The sequence below is a fragment of the Gorilla gorilla genome, chromosome 6 (assembly GCF_029281585.2).
Source record: "Gorilla gorilla gorilla isolate KB3781 chromosome 6, NHGRI_mGorGor1-v2.1_pri, whole genome shotgun sequence".
Lineage (NCBI taxonomy): Eukaryota > Metazoa > Chordata > Mammalia > Primates > Hominidae > Gorilla > Gorilla gorilla.
In genome coordinates this window covers 86093208-86116194 of record NC_073230.2, presented here as the reverse complement: position 1 = coordinate 86116194, position 22987 = coordinate 86093208, and the positions used below count along the sequence as shown (strand labels likewise).

The 22987-nt window shown below is 41.6% G+C and overlaps 3 protein-coding genes and 1 non-coding gene across 12 annotated transcripts in view; 3 read left to right on the top strand and 1 right to left on the bottom strand.

The window, feature by feature from the left end:
* Positions 1–22987, top strand: part of LOC129534750 (uroplakin-3b-like protein 1) — a 128674-nt gene that overhangs the window by 103845 nt on the left and 1842 nt on the right. Inside the window, exons 6-8 of the mRNA XM_055392925.2 lie at positions 7541–7702; positions 7906–8116; positions 9081–9157. Of these exons, the coding sequence (XP_055248900.2) occupies positions 7541–7702; positions 7906–8116; positions 9081–9157 (450 nt within the window). The remainder of the gene's footprint in view (positions 1–7540; positions 7703–7905; positions 8117–9080; positions 9158–22987) is intronic.
* Positions 1–22987, top strand: part of LOC109027627 (DNA-directed RNA polymerase II subunit RPB11-b2) — a 48252-nt gene that overhangs the window by 23423 nt on the left and 1842 nt on the right. The window contains exon 5 of one of the 2 annotated variants that reach the window (XM_063708221.1): positions 7541–7672. The exons of the other annotated variant lie outside the window; for it this stretch is intronic. The gene's annotated coding sequence lies outside the window, so the exon portion shown is untranslated. Of the gene's footprint in view, positions 1–7540; positions 7673–22987 lie in introns of those variants that run through there. 2 annotated transcript variants of the gene reach the window in all.
* LOC115935268 (drebrin-like protein) overlaps positions 15790–22987 on the bottom strand; it is a 26824-nt gene continuing 19626 nt past the window's right edge. For 3 of the 8 annotated variants that reach the window (XM_055392940.2, XM_055392936.2, XM_063708212.1), the window contains exon 6: positions 15790–16679. In XM_055392940.2, coding sequence (XP_055248915.1) covers positions 16669–16679 — 11 coding nt within the window. In that variant the 3' untranslated portion in view covers positions 15790–16668. Of the gene's footprint in view, positions 16680–19206; positions 22817–22987 lie in introns of those variants that run through there. The other 5 variants (XR_010134488.1, XM_055392938.2, XM_055392941.2 and 2 more) reach the window with 2 other exon arrangements.
* On the top strand, positions 20869–21281 carry LOC115935525 (small Cajal body-specific RNA 2). Its single transcript, XR_004071138.2, has one exon.

The window sequence follows — 22987 nt, the reverse complement described above, 5'->3', positions numbered from 1 at the left end:
AAGGCGTGAAAGACTCCATGACCCTCAAGGTATAAGATGCATTTTTTTTTTTTTTTTTTTTGAGACAGGGTCTCACTCTGTCACCCGGACTGGATGCAGTGGTGCACTATCCCAGCTCAGCTCTACCCTCCATCCCCCCAACCACCCTGAGCTCAAGCAATTCTCATGCCTCAACCCTCAGCCTCATGAGTAACTGGGACTACAGGCGTGCACCACCATGCGCAGCTAATTTTTTGTATTTTTAGTAGAGATGGGTCTAACCATATTGCCCAGGCTGGTCTCGAACTCCTGAGCTCAAGCGATCCTCTTGCTTCAGCCTCCCAAAGTGCTGGGATTACAGCTGTGAGCCACCGCACCCGGCCGCATTCTTCTAAATCACAGTACATCTCGTTCCCAGTGCCCAGGCTCTCAGGGCAGAGGGTCCAGTGTGATCACTTTGCATGGCCTCTCTCCCCTCCTGAGCTTGTGCCAGGGCCCCAGGGCTGACCTGGAGAAGGAAAATGGCAGAGGGTGAAGATGGGGTGTCTGGTTTGGGGACCATCCTGGCCCCCCTTGTCACTGTTGGCATCTCTTCTGCACAGTGGCATTGCTGGGAGGTGCTTACTGTGCCTATTCAAGGGGCTGGCAGCCGCAGCCTCACTGCAGATCAGGGACTTGGCTTCCCGATTGACCACAGGTCCAAGAACCTGCAGGGTCCAGCCTCCCCCCCATCCCCAGTCTTCCCCACCCTGGCCCAGCCCTCCAGGTGCAGAAACATGCAGGCCCCTCTCCAGGACTGTGGGAGGAGCGTGTCCCTTAGACTGGCCTGTGTCCTGGCTCCTCTTACCACCTCTTCCAGAGGTTGTCACCTGCAGCTGCCCCAGGATAAAGGCAAGGCCAGAGAGGACTCCTGAACTCCTGTGTGCCTGGGGTGGCAGGGGCAAACATAGCCAACTGGTGGCCTGAGCGGGGCCATGGTGAGGACACCCTTGGTGGCTTGTCCCACATCAAGCTGGGAGGTGACACTGAGGATGCATTAGTCTGCAGCGTATGATAAAAATGGCATTTCAGGCGTGGTGGCTCATGCCTGTCACCCCAGCACCTTGGGAGGCCGAGGTGGGCAGATCATATGAGGTCAGGACTTTGAGACCAGCCTGGCCAACATGGTGAAAACTCATCTCTACTAAAAAAACAAAAATTATGTGGGTTGGTGGTGTGCGCCTGTAATCCCAGCTACTTGGGAGGCTGAGGCAGGAGAATCACTTGAACCTGGGAGGCGGAGGCTGCAACGAGCCGAAATTGCACCACTGCACTCCAGCCTGACTCCGTCACAAAAAAAAAAAAAAAAAAAAAGGCATTTCAGTTCAAATAGGGAAAGGACACATCTTTCTTTCTTTCTTTCTTTTTCTTTCTTTCTTTCTTTCTTTCTTTTTCTTTCCTCCCTTCCTTCCTTCCTTCCTTCCTTTCTCTCTCTCTCTCTCTTTTTGAGATGGAGTTTCACTCTCGCTGCCCAGGCTGGAGTACAATGGCGCGATCTCGGCTTATTATTATTCTCCATGTTGGTCAGGCTGGTCTTGAACTCCCAACCTCAGGTGATCCGCCTGCGTTGGCCTCCCAAAGTGCTGGTGTGAGCCACTGCACCCGGCTTAGGATGCATTTTTCAATATTTTAGTGTTTGAATAATGGGCTAACTTGAAAAAAATATAATTTGAATCACACATCACACCAAAAATAAATTCTAGGTGGATTTTAACACTTTCAAAAATTATTATTATTATTAGTTTAGAGACAGGGTCTCACTCCGTCGCCCAGGCTGGAGTGCAGTGGTATGATCATGGTTCACTGCAACCTTAAACTCCTGGCCTCATATGATCCTCCGGCCTCAGCCTCTCAAAGGACTGGAACTACAAACATGCACCACCACGCCCAGCCTAGGTGGGTTTTTAAAATCCATTCAAGGGCGGGTGCAGTGGCTCACACCTGTAATCCCAGCATTTTGGGAAGCCAAGGTGGGAGGATCACTTGAGCCCAGGAGTTCGAGACCAGCCTGGGCAACATAGTGAGACCACATCTCTACAAAAAATTTAAAAATGAGCCAGGCATGGTGGTGCACACCTGTAGTCTCTGCTATTCAGGAGGCTGAGGCGGGATCATTGTTTGAGCCCAGGAGACAGATTGCAGTGAGCTATGATGGCACCACTGCATGGCAGCCTGGGTGACAAAGGGAGACTCAGTCTCAAAAAAAAAAAAAAAAGGTGACAGGCTGGGTGCAGTGGCTCACACCTGTAATCCCAGCACTTTGGGAGGCCGAGGCAGGTGGATCATCTGAAGTCAGGAGTTTGAGACCTGCCTGGCCGACATGGTGAAACCCTGTCTCTACTAAAAATACAAAAGTTGGCCAGGCGTGATGGCGTGTGCCCGTAATCTCAGCTACCTGGGAGGTTGAGACAGGAGAATCACTGGAACCCCAGAGGCGGAAGCTGCAGTGAGCCGAGATTGTGCCACTGCACTCCAGCCTGGGTGACAGACCGAGACTCCATCTCAAATTAATTAATTAAATTTAAAAAAAAAAGGCAAAGAGGGAGTCCTGCCTGGGTACAGGAGACCTGGGGTTGGGTCCCAGCCCTGCCGCTGACCTGCCCTGGGACTGCAGGAAGTTTCTTTCCCTGCCGGGCCCCAGGTTTCTTCTCATCCGTATAATGAGATTAGTCATAATACCTGCCCTGCCCATCTCTGGGGACCCAAGGAGAGGATGAGTCGATGAGCACAAATGTGTTTTCAAAAAGGGGAAACAAGCTCTTCCCACATTCTGATGTCTGCTTTCAACTGCCTTTTGAAAGGGAGTGAGAGAGGGAAAAATTGTATTATACAGGCCGGACATGGTGGCTCACACCTGGAATCCCAGAACTTCAGGAGGCTGAGGTGGGAGGATCACTTGAGCCCAGGAATTTGAGACCAGCCTGGGCAACACAGTAAGACTCTCTTTCTACAAACAGTTAAAAAATTAGCTGGGCAGCCGGACACAGTGGCTCACGCCTGTAATTTCAGCACTTTGGGAGGCCGAGGCAGGCAGATCACATGAGGTCAGGGGTTCAAGACCAGCCTGGCCAACATGGCGAACCCCGTCTCTACCAAAAATACAAAAATTAACCGGGAGTGGTTGTGCACGCCAGTAATCCCAGCTACGCAGCAGGCTGAGGCAGGAGAATCACTTGAACCCAGGAGGTGGAGGTTGCAGTGAGCCGAGATCGTGCCATTGCACTCCAGCCTGAACGACAGAGTGAGACTCTGTCTCAAAACAAACAAACAAACAAACAAACAAAAAATTAGCTGGGCATGGTGCCTTATACCTGCAGTCTCAGCTACTAGGGAGGCTGAAGTGGGAGGATCACTTGACCCTGGGAGGTCAAGGCTGCAGTGAGCTATGATCACACCACTGCACTCCAGCCTGGGCAACAGAGTGAGATCTATCTCAAAAAATAATAATAATATAATAAATAAAAGAGACCCCAGAGAGCTTCCTTGACCCTTCCACCATATGAGGACACAGCTAGAAGGCACTCTACCAACCAAAAACAGACACCAACTCTTCCTAGGTTTTGTTTTTGTTCTTTTTTTTTTAAGATGGAGTCTCACTTTGTCACCCAGGCTGGAGTGCAGTGGTGTCATCTCGGCTCACTACGGCCTCTCCATCCTGGGTCCAAGCGATTCTTGTGCCTCAACCTCCCGAGTAGCTGGAATTACAGGCGCGTGCCACCACGACTGGCTAATTTTGTATCTTTAGTAGAGACGGGGTTTTTCCACATTGGTCAGGCTGGTCTCAAACTTCTGACCTCAGATGATCCACCCGCCTTGGCCACCCAAAGTGCTGGGATTACAGGTGTGAACCACTGCGCCCGGCCAGAAGTTTTTCTTGTGAGTTGAGGTGAACATCTGAATCCCCTCGGGGAACTGAGGTATGTCCCCTTCAGGGAATGGCCCCTCTTCATCCAAAAATGGGGCCCACAGGTGATAATCTGTTGGGTTTCCCGGAATGAAGACATCTGGCATAATTAGAGCGTGAAGGTCAGGCTGACGGGGGCTAGTACCCCGATCCAGGGGAGAGGTGGTCACAGGTCTCGCTCCACCTGCCCTGAGCCCCATCTCATCTTTTTTTTTTTTTTTTTTTTTTGAGGGGGAGTTTCACTCTTGTTGCCCAGGCTGGAATGCAGTGGTGCGATCTCGGCTCATTGCAACGTCTGCCTCCTGGGTTCAAGTGGTTCTCCTGCCTCAGCCTCCTGCGTAGCTGGAGTTACAAGAACAAGCCACCACGTCCAGCTAATTTTGTATTTTTAGTAGAGATGGGGTTTCGCCGTGTTGGCCAGGCTGGTCTCGAACTCCTGACCTCAGGTGATCCACCCACCTCGGCCTCTCAAAATGCTGGGATTACAGGCGTGAGCCACCATGCCTGGACTTCCATCTGGTAATTTTCTGTCTCGAGGAGGAACTACCCTGCCCTGGCAGAGGCTGGGGATGAAGGAGGAAGAGAGAGCCAGTCCCCTGGATAAAGAGGTGAGGGGGTGTGAAGTCTGGGAGCCCCCCTCCCAGGGCCAGGCTACAGGCGGACAGCAGGGCTATACCAGGAGTGCCACAGAGCTTGCATTTGGGTGTGATCCAATCCCCAGTCCTGCCCTGACCTCCTGGGTGCTCTTAGCCAAGCCCTCTTCCCTGTGTGTGCTAGAAAGTGAGGGTCACTCCCTTCCACACAAGGGAGTGAATTGAGGGTGGGGATCTGAGCTCTCTGAGCAGCAAAGCTGGACACAGGCCAAATTGCCAATCCTGAGTCCCTCTGTCATGTGGACCTGGGAAGCTTGTCTTCATCCTCCATCCTTCCCCAGGGTGGGGCCTGAGAATCTGAGAACCTTGAGCCTGGGAGGTCAAGGCCGCAGTGAGCTATGATCGCACCACTGCACTCCAGCCTGGGCGACAGAGTGAGACCCTGCCTCAAAAAAAAAAAATAAATAATAATAATAATAATAATAATAATAAATAAAAGAGACTCCAGGGAGTTTGCTTGACCGGCACTCCCTACGAACCAAAAACAGACACCAACTCCTCCTAGGTTGGTTTTTTTTTTTTTTTTTTGAGGCAGGGTCCCACTCTGTCATCCAGGCTGGAGTGCAGTGGTGCCATCTTGGCTCACTGCAGCCTCAACCTCCCAGGCTCGAGTGATCCTCCCGAACCTCAGGTCCTAAAGGAAGAGTCGCTACATTGGGGACTGTTTGGACAAGGAGATCCACGGGGTAGACTTGGTGGGATTGTCCCTGGGGCAGCCTGGATCCTGAGGCTGCCCCGCCTCCTTCCTCAGCCCCTCCCTGGTCAGGCGCTCCTGGTGGGCGGAGGGGGGGGTAGTACAGGCTTGTCTTGCAACTGTATGTTCTTTTCAGACCCCTCCCTGGCGATGCCAGATTCACTGGGCTGGCAGATTCTGCCCCCAAACCTGCCCAACCAGTTGTTTGAGAGGAGAGGGTACTTGGGAGGGGCAGCAGGAGATGCCAGGAACAGCTTCCCCTAGCCGAGCACAGACTACAGACGGGGGAGCCTCTGGGGCTGCAGACACTGCAGACGGACGGACAGACAGATGGACAACAGCTGGAGGCTTGGCCCGGCCATAGGGCTCTCTGCGGGACAGTCCCAGCTGCTAGTGTCGCTGTTGCTGCTACTGACCTGTGTCCAGCCTGGGACAGACGTGGGTGAGTAAGGGTGGGGATTGGCAGAGGGGTACCCGCTGCATCTCAGGCTGCAGGACAGACCCAAGACCTCACTTTGTTTCCAAATTCTCACACATGGCTCCTGCCTCCTTCCTTTCCCTGAGGAGAGGTTTCCAGATGTCCAGGACAATGCATGTCCCCAGGAAGCTCTGGCAAGCCCAGCCTGGGCAACATAACAAGACCCCTTTTTTTAAAAAGTTTTTTTTTTTAAGATTTTTGTTTTTAATTAGCTGGGTGTGGTGGAGTGCACCTGTAATCCCAGCTACTTGGGAGACTGAGGCGGGAGGATGGCTTGAGCCCATGCAGTGAACTATGAATGTGCCACTGCACTCCAGCCTGGGCCAAACAGCAAGACCCTGTCTCAAAAAAGAAAAGAAAAGAAAAGAAAAACTGGACAGGCTGAGAGATACAGTCCTACAATCTCTGCCCCCAACCCCAATCTCTGACTGCTCTGCTTCTCTTTCTTTTTCTTTTTTTTCTTTCTTTCTTTTTTTTTTTTCGAGACAGAGTCTCCCACTGTCGCCCAGGCTGGAGTACAGTGGCGCGATCTCGGCTCACCACAACCTCCGCCTCTCGGGTTCAAGCAATTCTCCTGCCTCAGCCTCCTGAGTAGCTGAGATTACAGCCGTGCGCCACTATGTCTGGCTAATTTTTGTATTTTTAGTAGAAACAGGGTTTCACCATATTGGCCAGTCTGGTCTCGAACTCCTGACCTCGTGATATGCCCGCCTTAGTCTCCCAAAGTGCTGGGATTACAGACGTGAGCCACCGCGCCCGGCCTCCACTTCTCTTTCTAAACATTAAGTGCCTCCTGCACGCAGAGTGCCCTGGGCTTCAGAGATAGGACTGAGAGCTCCAAGAAAGGAATCGTGACAATCCTTCCCCAAGGAAGACTCTAGCCTGAACCTTTGGAGTTGAGTTGAATTCAGCGTAAATGAATCAAGTTGAACTGAACTGAACTGAACAGGGGCAGCTGCTGGAGACTCGCATAGAAACCCACTCCATCGTTCTGCTTCTCCTGGACCAGTATTTGGGGTTGGGGAGGTCTGAGCTCTCCAACCAGCAAGGCTGGACACAGGCCAAGTTGCCAATCCTGAGTCCCCTTTGGGGTACAGACCTGGGAAGCTTGTCCTCGTCCCCCACCCTTCCCCAGAGAGATGAGGTGGGAGTCTGAGAGGGGGACCTGGTCCTGAAGGTGAAGATGCCTTGGGGCCATGTTGGGAGGCGGCAGAGAACCAGGCAGGTTGAAGAGGACGTCCTAGACTCACTCGGAACCAAGCTCTGGCTTCAGAGCCCCCGGACCCTCTGGGCAGTCTGTGTCCCAGCCTGGGGTCTCAGCCAAGGGGACCTTCCTGTGTCATCCCCCCCAACCCCTGCCAAGCCACGCATCCTCTCATCAAGCAAAACAACATAGACCATGTGGGTGGAGCTGGAGGGACTTAAGTTGGAGGTCACTGGGCATGTCAGGAGCAGAGTTCAGCCTAGGGTCAGGCTGCTCCCAAATTCCAGTTCCATCCCAACATGGCCCGGCCCGGGAGAACTGTGCCTACCGCCAGGGTGGGACCTCCCACAGTGCCCACCCCCAGTAGGCTCCTAAGAGAGGGGCCAGGGGCTGGACTCAGGCCTCCCACCCATGCCCATGGGGCATAGAGTTGCCGGGAAAGCTTCCTGGTTCATACCGGACCTGACCTCCCAGGAAGTGCCCGTAACTTGGGGCTCCCATGTTAAGTCTGGATCTGGGCGGGGGGAGACCAGAGCTGTTGGGGCTTGGTTGCCCCATTTGGCCTCTCCTCTCTGCCCTCCCCTTCCAGCTGCCCCAGAGCACATCAGCTACGTGCCCCAGCTCTCAAACGACACCCTGGCGGGGAGGCTCACCCTGTCCACCTTCACGCTGGAGCAGCCTCTAGGCCAGTTCAGCAGCCACAACATCTCTGACTTGGATACCATCTGGCTGGTGGTGGCCCTCAGCAACGGTGGGTGCTGCTGGGGCCAGGCCTCGGTTCTCCCTATGTGAAATGGGCCTGCGGGCCTAAGGGCAGTAGCGGGTGTGTTGCAGGGAGATGCAGGGAGCAGGTGCTGCAGGGGATGGGGCCGGGGAGGGCTGTCAGGCTTGGTAAGGTGAGGGTGGGATCCTGCTGTGTGACCTGTCTGATTCTGACCATGGTGACACCCTTAGCCACCCAGAGCTTCACGGCCCCACGGACAAACCAGGACATCCCTGCTCCTGCCAACTTCTCCCAGAGGGGCTACTATCTCACACTGAGGGCCAACCGGGCGCTGTACCAGGCCAGAGGCCAGCTCCATGTCCTCCGCGTCGGCAATGATACCCACTGCCAACCAACAAAAATTGGCTGCAACCATCCCCTACCAGGACCCGGCCCCTACAGGTGAGCGGCTCTGCCAGGCCCTGGCTCCTGTCCGCATGCACCCAAGCCGGAGCCTGGGGCAGCTCCTACGAGGCTCACCAGGGCCCCAGCAGGATGCCTGGGTCCCCTGCTCCTGCTTGGCCAAAGGGAAGAGGAAGCAGCAGGCAGGGGCTGGGGAGGCCTTCATGAATTACATGAATTATCCTTCTTTTCTTCTTTTTTTTTTTTTTTTTTTTTTGAGATGGAGTCTTGCTCTGTGACCCAGGCTGGAGTACAGTGGTGTGATCTCGGCTCACTGCAACCTGTGCCTCCCGGGTTCAAGCGATTCTCCAGCCTCAGCCTAACGAGTAGTTGGAATTACAGGCATCTGACACCACACCCGACTAATTTTTGTATTTTTAGTAGAGACAGGGTTTCGCCATGTTGGCCAGGTACCTGCCACCATGCCTGGCTAATTTTTGTAATTTTAGTAGAGATGAGGTTTCACCATGTTGGCCAGGCAGGTCTCAACTCCTGGCTTCAAGTGATCTGCCCACCTTGGCCTCCCAAAGTGCTGGGATTACAGACGTGAGCCACCATGCCTGGCCTATCCTGCTTTTCTTGAGCAGAAGGTTCCCCTCCTCAAGCCCCAGTCCCCACAGGCCGTGTGGACCACTCAGGTGGCGTCTCTCCATCCAGACAGGGTCTCCCCTCACTAAATGCTTGATTCACGCATGTTCAGTTCTGAGAGATCTAATACTCACCCCCTACCTTTCCCAGATGAGGACACAGAAGCCCAGAGAAGGGGAGGGACGTCACACCACTGGAAATGTCACACCTAGATTTGAACCCATTCTGTTGGGCTCTTTCGCCCCAGCCTCCGGCCCCCTCCCCGGGCTGCTCTTGCCAGGGCCTGGGACTCCAGGGGACAGACTTGCAGGCACCAAGTCTGATGGTTTCAGGACTCCGGGGGACCCCCATGGCCAATGCTGGGTCTCCCATTCAGGGTGAAGTTCCTGGTGATGAATGATGAAGGACCTGTGGCTGAAACAAAGTGGTCCAGCGACACTTGCCTGCAGCAAGGTAGGGGCCAGAGGCTCCGGTCAAACAGTAGGGTCAGGGGGCTGGGGCCTGGGGGTCCTGAGGACTGAGGATGGGCTGGGGGAACAGGTCAGCTCACCACTCAGTCAGAGGCAGCCAACCATCTTGCAATCTGCAGGCGCCCCTCCCCCAGCCACCCCCTTCCCCCAGGCCTGGGTGGTGGTAGGGGAGGCAGGGCGGTGATTGGTCTGGATTCTGCCCAAGGGCCCCTTCCGGTCAGATAAAATTTCTTTTCCTGCCCTTTTCAAATATGCAAGTCAATAGATGTGCTACACAACATAAACAGAATTAAAAACAAAAATCACATCATCATCCCAAGAGATGCAGAAAAAGCATTTAACAAAATCCAACATCCCTTTATGATTAAAACCCTCAGCAAAACTGGCTTAGAGGGGACATACTTTAAGATAATTAAAGCCATCTATGACAGACCCACAGTCAACATTATACTGGATGAGGAAAAGTTGAAAGCATTCTCCCTGAGAAGTGGAACAAGGCAAGGATGCCCATTTTTACCACTTCGATTCAACATAATACTGGACATCCTAGCCAGAACAGTCAGACGAAAGAAAGAAAGGGCACCAAAATTGGTAAAAAGGAAGTCAAACTGTCGCTGTTCACTGATGATATGATTGTATACCTAGAATACTCTATAAACTCATGCAAAAAGCTCCTAGATCTGATAAAAGAATTCAGTAAAGTTTCAGGATACAAAATCAATGTACACAAATCAGTAGCACCATTATACACCAACAGCGACCAAGCTGAGAATTAAATCAAGAAATCAACTCTTTTTAAAATAGCTGCCAAAAAATAATATAATATATTCAGGAATATACCTAAGCAAGGAGGTGAAAGACTCTGCATGGAAAACTACAAAACACTGCTGAAAGAAATCACTGATGACAGAAACAAATGGAAACACATCCCATGTTCATGGATGGGTAGAATCATTGGGAAAATAATCATACTGCCAAAAGCAATCTAAAAATTCAATGCAATTCCCATCAAAATATTTTCATTCTTCATAGAACTTAAAAAAAATTCTAAACCTCACGTGGAATCAAAAAAGAGCCTGACTAGCCAAAGCAAGACTAAACAACAACAACAACAACAAGTCTAAAGGCATCACGTCACCCAACTTCAAACTGTACAATAAGACTATAGCCACCAAAACAGCATGGTACTGGTATAAAAATAGGCACACAGACAAATAGAACAGAATAGAAAACCCAGCAAGAAAGCCAAATAGTTACAGCCAACTGATCTTTGACAAAGGAAACAAAAACATAGAGTGGGGAAAGGACACCCTATTCAACAAATTTTTTTGGGCTAATTGGCAAGCCACATGGCAAAAAACTGGATCCTCATCTCTCACTTTATACAAAAATCAACTCAATATGAATCAAAGACTTAAATCTAAGATGTAAAGTCACTAAAAATGTAGAAGATAGCCTCAGAAAAATTATTCTAAACATTGTCTTAGGCAAAGCCTTTATGACCAAGAGCTCCAAAGCAAATGCAACAACAACAAAAAAGATAAATAGATAGGCCTTAATTAAACTCAGTAAGTTTCTGCACACCAAAGGAAATAATCAGCAGAATAAACAGACAACCCACAGAGTGGGAGAAAATCTTCACAAACTATGCATCTGATAAAGGACAAATGTCCAGAATCTACAAAGAACTCAAACATATCAGCAAGAAACAATAAATAATCCCATCAAAAAGTGGGCTAAGGACATGAATGGACAGTTCTCAAAAGAACATAAATAAATAGCCAACAAACATATGAAAAAATGCTCAACATCACTAATGATCAGGGAAATGCAAATCAAAACCACAATGAATACCAGTTTACTCCTCCAAGAATGGCTATTGTCAAAAAATAAAAAATAGACGTTGACAAGGATGTGGTGAAAAAGGGAACACTTTTACACTGCTGGTGGGAATGTAAACTAGTAAGACCACTATATAAAAAACAGTATGGAGATTCCTTAAAAAATAAAACTAGATCCACCATTGTATCCAGCAATCCCAATACTGGATATCTACCTAGATGCAAAGAAGTCATTATATGAAAAAGACATTTGCACATATGTGTGTTTATAGCAACACAATTTGCAATTGCAAAAACATGGAACCAGCCCAAATGCCCATCAATCAATGAGTGGATAAAGAAATAATGGTGTGTATATATATATATATATATACTTGTTGTTTTCGATATATATATACACACACACACATATGTATACATATATATATATACACATATATATACACACACACACACATGCCATGGAATACTACTCAACCACAAAAAGGAACTAAATAATGGCATTTGCAGCAACCTGGATGGAGTTAAAGACCATTACTCCCAGTGAAGTAACCCAGCAATGGAAAACCTAAAATCGTATGTTCTCATTTATAAGTGTGAGCTAAGCTATGAGGACACAAAGTCAGAAGAACAATACAATGGACTTTGGGGACTTGAGGGGAGGGATGAAAGGGTGGGGGTTGAGGGACAAAAGACTACACATTGGGTACGGTGTACGCTGCTCAGGTGATGGGTGCACCAAAATCTCAGAAATCACCACTAAAGAACTTACCTATGTAAACCAAACACACCTGTTTCCCACAACCTATCGAAATTAAATAAATAAGTACATAAATTGGGGGGAGAAAAAATGAAATTACAATTAGTTAAATATATATATGTATTTATTTATGTCATTGATGTATTATCTATTACTTAAAAATAATCAGTTACTGAGGAAAAGTATCCTAGATCCATAAAATTGTTTTCTGCTTGAAGGGTCGTATGGGAAGAGTTGTGTCGGTAACAGCAGTCTTCTAATTACATTTGGCTTTTCACATCTTCAGAATATTACAAAGGTGAATTTCATATTCGCACAAAGTTTACATTGATAAATAGCATATTATACTTCAAAGTGAATTTATAATTCATAAACATGTGAGACTTGTCCATTTTGGATATCCATTTAGATCAGTTAAATTACTTGCAATTTAAATTTAGTAGATGTTTACTGAAATTCTACAATTGATAACAAATGTTATCACAATTAATAGTAAGTGTTTCTAAAGTTAGAAAGTTTCTGTTGCCAAGTTGTCTATCATTTGGAGAATGTATAACAGAAGAACAAATGAGTATTCAGTAATTCATACTTGTAGTTTTGAATATTTGCTAATAATCCCTCAGTTCTAAGGCATGTATCAATTCCTGTTTAGGTCCAGATTTTGAATTACACTCACTATTAGAAGTGTGGGATTTGGTCAAATTGTTAATGAATGGTTATTTACATTGTAATTAGAGATGTTCTAATTTAATACATGATATTTAAAATTTAAGGTGGGATTATTTGCATTTTAGAGATGTAGAAGTTACAACTGAAATAGTATATTAAATTTCTGAATACTCCAAAATTAATTAACTATGAAAATGTCAATGAGTCTACCTTACAAATATCCAAAATGTTTGAAAAATTTCAGAGTTGTAATGGTTTAGTTATAGACAAAATACCTACGTTTCAAAAATTATAGGACATAAATCAAGTGAAATAATCTATGGAGAAAACTGTAGAATAAAAGAGAAAAAGGATGCTTCTGAATGTTGAAGAATAGAAGACTCAGGCTGAAATGCCCTCTAATTCTAATACCAGCCCACCTGGGCAAATTACAAAAAAAATTATTTGCATTGCTCGTCTTACATGAAAATAAGAGAAATTTTCAAGGGCATAGTCAAATAGCCGAAGGAACAGTGAGGTGAAACCAGAGAGAGAGCTAAAGGAATACAAAAGCCAGCATCTCTTGTGGACAGAGGTTTCCAACAATAAGATCTGGAGCAATCTGCCTTGGGCCAAACACAAGGTGGGAGAACAAGGAACCAGAGATGCTGCATTAAGCCTGAATGGTTAAAGGGGGCTGACATGGCTCTAAGTGAGGCCTTTGGTTCTGGGTTGAAGCACATTCAGGCTCATTAGAGGAAGGCGTCTGCAAAATTTAGGCCCCTAAGAAGTCCCTGAGAGTAAAGAAAATTAATTATGACTTTAAAATAATATTACCTGACACAGAAGGAATCAAACTTCTGTTGTCAGAAACAACAAACAACAGATTTAGAACCCAACCTTTTAGATGTTGAAATTATTAGCCCCAGGATATAAAATAAAATGTGTAATTGTTAAGAAATAATGGACAGAATGAAAAAAAATAAGTGAAGAACATTAAAATTCATAAATAAATATATAAATCTGAAAAAATTCAAGAAGTTTCAGAAATAGACAACCTCAAAATTACAAATACACAGGGGCTTCTTTTAAACATGATGGATTAGTTTGTATCAGACAAACTGTTCCCACATGAGTAACTATAAAGCTTCAGTTCATAGTACAAAATTTAGCTGTTTTAAGACATTAGAGACTAAAAAATACAGCTAACGCTTAAAAGCCTGAAGTCCCAGAAAGAGGGGACGTGAATGGAAATGAGCCTGACATTCTTTGCCATTTTTGCCTTTAGAAATGATTGATTCATAAGCAGCTCTAGGCTTAGAGACCTTGCAATGCATGTGGGCTGAGGCCTCTGGGCAGTCTGATGGGGCTGAAAAGACACAAATTGCAGCTCAGGGCAATCAAGGCAGTCAGGACCTTAGACTCCTGTCCCTCAGAAAAGAGAATGGCAGGGCAACACTGCTTGTCTTCTCTGGGCGTTTGCTGATTTCGAAGATGTACACAGCAAGAGGCAGAAATCCAGGCAGAAAATGGAAGCTAAGATGCTAAACTTAGCTTATAAATAGTTGTAAGGCATAGATTTATCTCAGAACTAGGCAAAGCTAGTTCTGAGTTAAAAAATGAAACAGCATTCAGGGCTCACCAAGAATGAGTGGCCCTGGTATAAATATTGAAAGCCAAACAAGAGTAAGGTAGTCCTCACAAACGCTAACTCTTTGTCTCAAATCATCCAGTTCTTGTTTGGAAGAAGGCAATTTTCTCTTACTCTAAGTGTCTGCCTAAAATAAAGTAAATTATGTCTTACAAAACTTAACGTTATCTGGAGCATCTATGTATTTTCTTATGCAATATCCATCATTCCTTCAAACATTGCCAGGTGTGTTATGCTACCTACTAGATATTTACAGCAGACTTCTGAAGTATTAACATAATTTCATTTAAAGTAAAGAAAATGACAGGATTGTACCATAGGCTGTTACTACTGACCAAACAATGCTCAAGAAACTGCAAAAAAATGCAATAATTAGAAGAGAGGTATTAATATATCAGTATTCATTATTATATATGTGATTAAATACATAAAAAATTAAAATACAAAAATTTCAATTTCACTACTAAGAAGGGAAATATAAATGTAATGATGAACACTTGGGGATTGACTATATGACTCTTTATATTTTGTTATGTTAAAACTTACTCATATAAAAAGGTTTTTTAAGACAAAATTTTTTTGACAAGACAGTAAGACTGGCATTCTGTATAACTTGGTAATATTATAAATTCTTATATATTTTCGAAAAAGAAATTAGCTTATACCTCACAACGGCTTTTCTTTCCCACCCACTAATTTTTCATCTAGGTGTATATTTAAGGAAATACTCAGAGATTAGGATAAACTTTTATGTATGTGGGTGCTAATGGTGGCATTATTTATAAAAAAAATTATTGAATCCCAGCAAAGTGTTTAATAATAGGGTTAAGCTCAAGTAAACTGTGACATTTCTGTGTGAATAATAATTAGTAAGCAATTTGAAATGTCTTTCAAAAATTTAATAACATAATTTCACACACACAATGTAATGACTACAAGCAACAAAAGTAACAACTTCAAGAATGTTAGTAAATCAAAATATACCTATACTTAGGTACCTAGCTATATAATGTCCGAGAGAGGAAATTGAATACAATCATAAATAGGTATATTTGTATCTAAATAATATGTATAGATATATAGTTATACTATATATATACACATACATCTCTCTCTCTCTATATATATATATACGTATATATATATAGATCTCATATTTTTTGAAGTAAACATCAAAATCACCATCCAGATTCTGTCTTTTGGGAAAGAGACTACCCCAGATGGAAGACATTTCATTGTGTTTTAAAGAAGTTTCTAAGGCTTTCCTACTTCAATAATAGTGTATTCTAAGCTTTAGTACCTTCTCCCAGGACCAGTATTGTCTTTTATGAGTGCCTATATTCATCCATGTGATGACAAACATTTTGCCCTTTTATTCTCTTGATTTGCTATGTACTTATAAAATAAATCTTATTTCTTTAGGCTTCTGCATTTTCATATTTACAGGAGTTGCTCTTTTCCAAAAATAAACTATGAAAACCATGTAACAGCCATAGGATATCCTTTTGACAGACAACAAATGAGAATGTGTCATTCTCTATTGATTACATCAGTTTTTTCCCTTCAGCTACAATTTTGAAATCTCAGTTCACAGTGATTGAAATAAGTTTTTTTTTGTTCTGATTTATCTTAATAACAATTTTTAAAAAGATGTTGGATATTTGGTCATATTCTATTGTTGCCAATTCCAGCTTTTTAAATAAATACTTGAAATATTTTATGGTTAATTATATCATTTATTAGAAACAAACATGAAAATTACACTTTTTGCATATTATTTTTCTTGTGTACTTATTCATGAAAATTAAGACAGACATAAGAAAATCTGAAGAGGACAAAGTTTTGGAGATTTTTCCAATAACTCTAAAAACGTAAGAATAAAATCTTCAAATGCATATGTTTAGTTTTTAAACAAATGATTCATTTTCTTTTGAAGGACTAAATTAGTAAACACAATTAAACTTATAAATTATAACTTTCACCATTCTTATACTTCTTTATAATTGTCTATTTATTTATCTGGCTTCTACACGATATTCTCAACTTCTCAAAGACAGAGATTCTTTTCATAATTGAGATCCCAGCAAGAATTTGCTTTGCATTTCACATTTCTTGGCATTGAAATAGCATTCTCAGTATATCCAACAAATTGTTTGGCTTGTGTTAAGTGATTCAAATCTCTTTTTTATTTTATATGAACTCTTGTACATAAGCATAAGAAATGAATAAGGAACTTAAAGATGAAGAAGAAGCAGAAAGCAGCTACAATTAAAGAGATATTTAATTTCTCCCTTAATTTTAAATTACAATAATTAAAGCTGAGTTTATGTCATTTTTTGTAGTATCACCATTACAATTTAAAAGCTGCATCACGGTATAACACAGGATGTATAGTTATATAAATCCAGAATTAAATATCTTTGTTGTTATCCATTCCTCCTACAGCATACAAAGTTCCGACTGTAGATTTTCTGGGTTTAGTTCTCGGACTCTGCATTAAAGTTCTTCTTTCTGGCAATAGATGGTATTTCATTGCTTCTAGAATCAGCTTTTGACATTCCAGATCATTCTTAAATAATGCATGATTTTCTAGGTCAGCCAGTATCTGTGAATAATACACAATAGCTGTTAATAATGTTTTCAAAGAGATGAACATTATGTCATTCCTTAAAATTGGAAGTTTAATGTCTGTGATATTATCCTTATATTGAGCAGGATGCAGGGTGTAGTAAGAATTCATTACAGTAACAAATAAAAATGTGTAAAATGAATGGCTTTCAACAGAGACAGAATGGATATTATTTTTGATTCAATATTATTTATCATTTTACCACACAGAGTAAAAAAAACACTTATAGTGATCAGCTTTCCTATTCATTTTCTTTTTATGAAAGCTGTCTGAAAATCAAGTATAGTTACTTGTGTTGGCCATAAACACGTCAGGTGAAAGACATTTAATTTATTGAAAATAGACTTCAACAAATTAAGCCATTACAAGCTTACCGTAAGAGCTCATATATTTAATTTAAAATGTTTCAAGTATAGTTTAAATATCTTTTAAATTCAAAATAACTCAATAAAGATGACAAAAATTTCTTCATAACATCTCTTTAATTATATAAGGAATTTAAAAGTTGTGTATTAGGCAAAGTAATACTTTCCAATAGTGAAAATTTTATACCAAAATTCAGCACCCAATAGACCAATAGAGTGAGACCACTAGTTTTAAAGTATATTGTGTCTGTTTTTTGCTATAATAGGTTATTGTCTCTGCAAATTATTTTGTGTACATTTATTTGCACACATCCGAAGTATCTTTTATTTTCCTCTTTCTCTTTCACTCTTTAGATTATTTTTCTCCTTGATTCTTTTAGTGTCTTCTTTTTTAATGGATCCTGTTTCACTTTGAGTGACAATAAAATGTGTCCCATATATTTAGAAAATAAATAAGTAGAAAATTTAGCATTTACTCACTGAACTTTTCTTGTACATTGATAAAAAAATTGTACCACATCTGTACACAAATGTTCATTGAATGAATAAAAATGACAGCATGTGACTAATTAAATTTAACACTATAATTATGACTTTAATTAAAATGTGTAAGCCTACCTAATATATAAAACTATAAGAGGTGCCATAAAGAGTATAGAAACACGTAAGATACACAGTGTAATTTTTTTTTGAGACAGAGTCTCACTCTGTCACCCAGGCTGGAGTGCAGTGGTGTGATCTCGGCTCACTGCAACCTCTGCTTCCCAGGTTCAAGCAATTCTCCTGCCTCAGTCTCCTGAGTAGCTGGGATTACAGATGTGCACCACCATGCCCAACTTATTTTTGTATTTTTAGTAGAGACAGAGTTTCACCATGTTGGCCAGGCTAGTCTCGAACTCCTGACCTCAGGTGATCCACCCATCTCTGTCTCCCAGATTGCTGGGATTACAGGTGTGAGCCACTGTGCCTGGCCCAGAACAGTTTTAATCTGAATAAGAAGCATAATATTAGTTACTAGATGCTTTGGAATTACATAAGTGAAGATGATTAATTACATTCTTGGCTCAGTTTCCTTTTGTTGTACACTAATACCTTAGCTGCCTTTCTACGCACTTTTATTTTTAACATTAACTTTATATATATGTATGTATGTATGTATGTATGTATGTATGTATGTATGTATAGAAGATCTCCAATGGAACGTTTTGAAAGGACTACTATTTTTAGTAAAATTTTTTGTTTTTATTCACCAAAGGGACTATTTCTAACAAGGGCCCAGTGGCGTTCATAAACTTTATAATTATGTTTCTGTCTATCTACAATGACTCTTGATCATCTGCGTGTCAAATATATAGTTTCTTGTATCTGAGTCTTTTCATTGCCACAGAAGGAAAATAGTTAACCTCTACAGTACTAAATTTATGTATATGTAAAGCTGGCTCTCATGAATTCTCATTTTTCTTCTCTCCTTTTCACTTCTTTTGGGAAAATTTGGGATCAGTTGATCATAAAGATACTATTCTTTCATTTGGAACACATGTTAGGAATAGCTTAACTAGATAAATAGTTAAAACATTACAAATAAAAAATAAAAATCTTTAAACTTTTCCCCTTCAATATCACATCTCATATTCAACATAGTATTGGAAGTCTTGGTCAGAACAATCAGGAAAGAGAAAGAAATAAAAGGCATCCAAATTGGTAAAGAAGAAGTCAAGTTTCTCCTGTTTACTGATTATATAGTCTTATATCTAGAAAAACCAAAAGACTCAACAAAAAGACCAGTAGGTTTGATAAATAAAGTTGCAGGACATGAAATCAATATACAAAAGTCAGCAGTGTTTCTTGTTTCTATATGCCAATAACAATCTAGTTGAGAAAAAAAACCAAGTAGTCCATTTTATTTACAGTGACTAAAAAGAAAACTAGGAATAAATGTAACTAAGGAAGTGAAATATCTCTACAGGGAAAATTACAAAACACTAATGAAAGAAATTGAAGATAACACAAACAAATAAAAAAAATCCCATGCTCACAGATCAGAAGAATTAATATCATTAAAATGACCGCATTGCTCAAATCATTCTATAGGCTAAACACAATCTCTTTCAAATTACCAAAGTTATTTTTTCACAGAATTGGATAAACAATTATAAAATATATATAAAATATCAAACCAAAAAAGAGCCCAAATGTCAAAGCAATCCTGATCAAAAAGAACAAAACTGGAGGTATCACATTACCTGACTTAACCCAAGCAGCACGGTATTTCTCTAAAGATAGATATATAGGCCAATGGAACAGAATAGAGAGGCCAGAAATAAAGCCACATATTTACTGCTAACTGATCTTTAAGAAAGTCAACAAGAACTTACACTTGGGAAAGGACACCCTCTTCAATAAATGGTGCTGGGAAAATTGGATAGCCACATGCAGAAGAATGAAACTAGACTCCTATCTGTCACCATATACAAAAATCAACTCAAAATGAATTAAATACACAAATGTAAGTTGCAAAGCTATTAATATAAAAACACTAGAAGAAAACCTAGAGAAAGTTCTCATAAAGAGTGGTCTAAGCAAAGGATTTATGACTAAGACATCAAAAGCACAGGCAGCAACAATAAAAAAGACAAATGGGACTAGATCAAATTAAAAAGCTTCTGCACAACAAAGGAAAACAATCAAAGTGAAAGGAAAATCTGCTTAATGGGAGAAATATTAGCAAATTATTTATCCAACAGAGGACAAATACGCAGAATGTACAGGAAACAAAAAACAACAAGAAAAAACTAATCCCATTAAAAAGTGGGCGAAGGACATGACTAGATATTTCTCAAAAGAAAACATACAAATGGCCCAACAGGTATATGCTAAAATGCTCAACATCATTAATCATCAGAGAAATATAAATCAAAACTATAATGAAATACTATCTTATCCCAGTCAGAATGACTATTTAAAAAGACAAAAAATAACATGATGGTGTGAATGAGGAGAAAACGGAACTTACATGGTGTTTGTTGGAAGGTAAACTAGTAAAGCCACTATGGAAAACAATGTGGAGATTTCTCAAAAAACTAAAAGTAGAATTACCATTTGATCCAGCAATTCTACTACTGGATATCTACCCAAAGGAAAAGAAATCAGTATATCAAAGGATACTTGCATTCACATGTTTATTGCAGCACTGTTTATAATAGCAAAGATATGGAATCAACCTACGTGTCCATCAATGGGTTAATGAATAAAGAAAATGTGGTATATATACACAATAGAATGCTACTTGGCCATAAGAAAGAATAAAATCATGCCATTTATAGCAACATGTATGGAACTGGAGGTCATTATCTTAAGTGAAATAAGCCAGGCACTAAAAGACAAATATCACATGTTCTCACTTTTATGTGGGAGTTAAGAAAATTCATTATATGGAGGTAGAGAGTTGAAGGACAGATAACAGAGACTGTAAAGGGTGAGTGGGAGATATGGAGAACAAGGAAGCAAACTGAGTTAAAGGGTAAAACTCTCAGTAAGATAGAAGGATTAAATTCAATGTATGATAGCAGAGTAGGGTGACTATACCTAACAAAAATGTATTGTTCTCAGGTGACAGACACGCCAAATACCCTGCCTTGATCACAACACACTATATGCACGTAACAAAATTTCTCATGTACTTCATAAATTTGTACAAATAAGCAAAAGACAAAAAAATAGAAAAAAAATTAGAAATGTACTCCTTTTTCATGTTTCTTCTTGCAAAATTGTAACAGAATGAAAAAGTGAATCCCTCCGCTGTTTTAGGGAGGGAGAGCGGCCTGGGTCCTGGGTGTTGTGTGCGGAGCTGTGGTGTCGCGTGTGAGGCGCGTGCGGGGTGAGTGTGAGTGGACGCGTGAGTGTGTGAGTGTGCGCGCTTGGAGCGTGTTAGGCGAGTGCGTGCGCCCACCCCTACGCCCCTCCTCCCGCTTACACTTTGATCTTATTTGATCGGATCGTGACCCCAGCCCCGCCGGGCGGACCCGAAATGAAAAGCTCTCCTCCTGCGAAGCCCCCTCGGGGCGCTATGCAGCGAGGCCCCTTAGGCGGCGGCAACGCTGTGGTCCCCGAGGTCCCGGAGCTGGCCCTGCGGGGCCCGGCGCTCAGAAGTGATGAATTGATTTAAAAAAAAAAAAAAAGTGAATCCAAAAGTTTGGAAACAGCTTAGGTTTTAGAAAAGTAGACTCATGACATAGATTCAAATATCTTTAAATTTTGGCATATGAATGCAGTGAATAATTTATATTAAAACGAGTTTCTATGCTATCCCTAGTATTTTGATGGCTCTTTTAACTAGGGTGGACTAATTTTAGCTTACAAGTAACCCTATGCCTTCTTGACTTCAGTACCATGTAAAAATAATTTTAGCATAGTATTTTTACATAAATAGGACGGGTTTAATTTCTCATATTTTACACTTAAAAATTATATGTTAGTGGTACAGTAAGTTATAAGTAATTTTAAAAATGATTTAGGATGGCCAAAGTACAAGATTGATTAAATGAAATTTCAGTAAGTGTTATCTTCTACTGAGGTTTAATCTTGTGAATTCTTGTACAGCTACAAAGCAAAAAAGGCTTCCTGTGTTAGCTTAGACTTTTTTTTTATACTTTAAGTTCTGGGGTACATGTGCACAATGTGGAGGTTTGTTACGTATGTACACATGTGCCATGTTGGTGTGCTGCACCCATTAACTCGTCATTTACATTTACTTGGACAACTTTAAGGCAATAGACTAATGTTATTGATTAATTAATGATAATTTGTGAATAACTTCAATTTCTAAGAAAATGTTACAAATACATGCAAAGATAGATAAGGATTATATCAAATTTTATAAATAATGGATAATTATAAAAGAAAAAATAAATTCTATAAAAATAAAGTATTGAAAGATCATCAACTCTATGTGCCTAGGTTTATAATATTTTAAAGTAATAAATTTAAAAAAATACAATGTTCAATGTCCATAGATGTACACATAAAAATATATTATGAATTATTTATTTCAATATATGACATGGCAAATAAAAATAAGAATAAAATAAAATGAAAATAAAATGTGTCTTGTATTTAATAAAATGACCAAGGTATTCTGTATTCAAATACTATTTTCCTTTTTATGAATAAAATATTGTGTAAAATGTAACTTTGGCCTACTCCTACTCATTTTGACAAACTAAATTATTTATAACCACTGTAACCTATTGTTGTATATTTTTAAATTATTACTTGTAACAGTTTCTTGCTTATAAACACCATAGCCTGTGTTTGCATTTCATCTCTGACAACCCTAATGACTTCATCTAAACCTAATTATCTTTAAAGGCCCTACCTCCTAATAGCATTACTGTGGGGGTTAGGCCAACCACCTGTGAGTTTGGGTAGGACAGAAATATCAGCCCATAACAGATCCTACTAGGTACAATTTGATCATAATTTTATTATGAGTACTACCCAGCTTCCTATTGCCAGTTTGTTATAAAATGTTCATTTTCTGAGTAATTTGATTCAAGCAATAAGGTTTTTCTTCTGGGTTTTTTATTTATTTATTTATTTTTTAAGACAACAAACATCACGGTATATAAGAACCAGAAATCTAAATCCCTTCACTTCATATGTACAAAAGCAATTTCTGTTTTCTTAGCACACATCTTGGAACTGGTACAGGACATGCTTCTTTGTTCCTATGTCAATTTATGGTGAAAACTAAAAAAAAAAAAGTATTTGATCCAGGAAATATTTGCTCCCGCAGGATGAGACATCTGTGAACCCACAAAAATAGCTAGCAAGACTAGAACTTGCCCTTCAACACTTGCTTCAAGAGCCTAACCTTGCTGTGCACACTAATCCTAAGCTATTATGATATAAACTGTACAT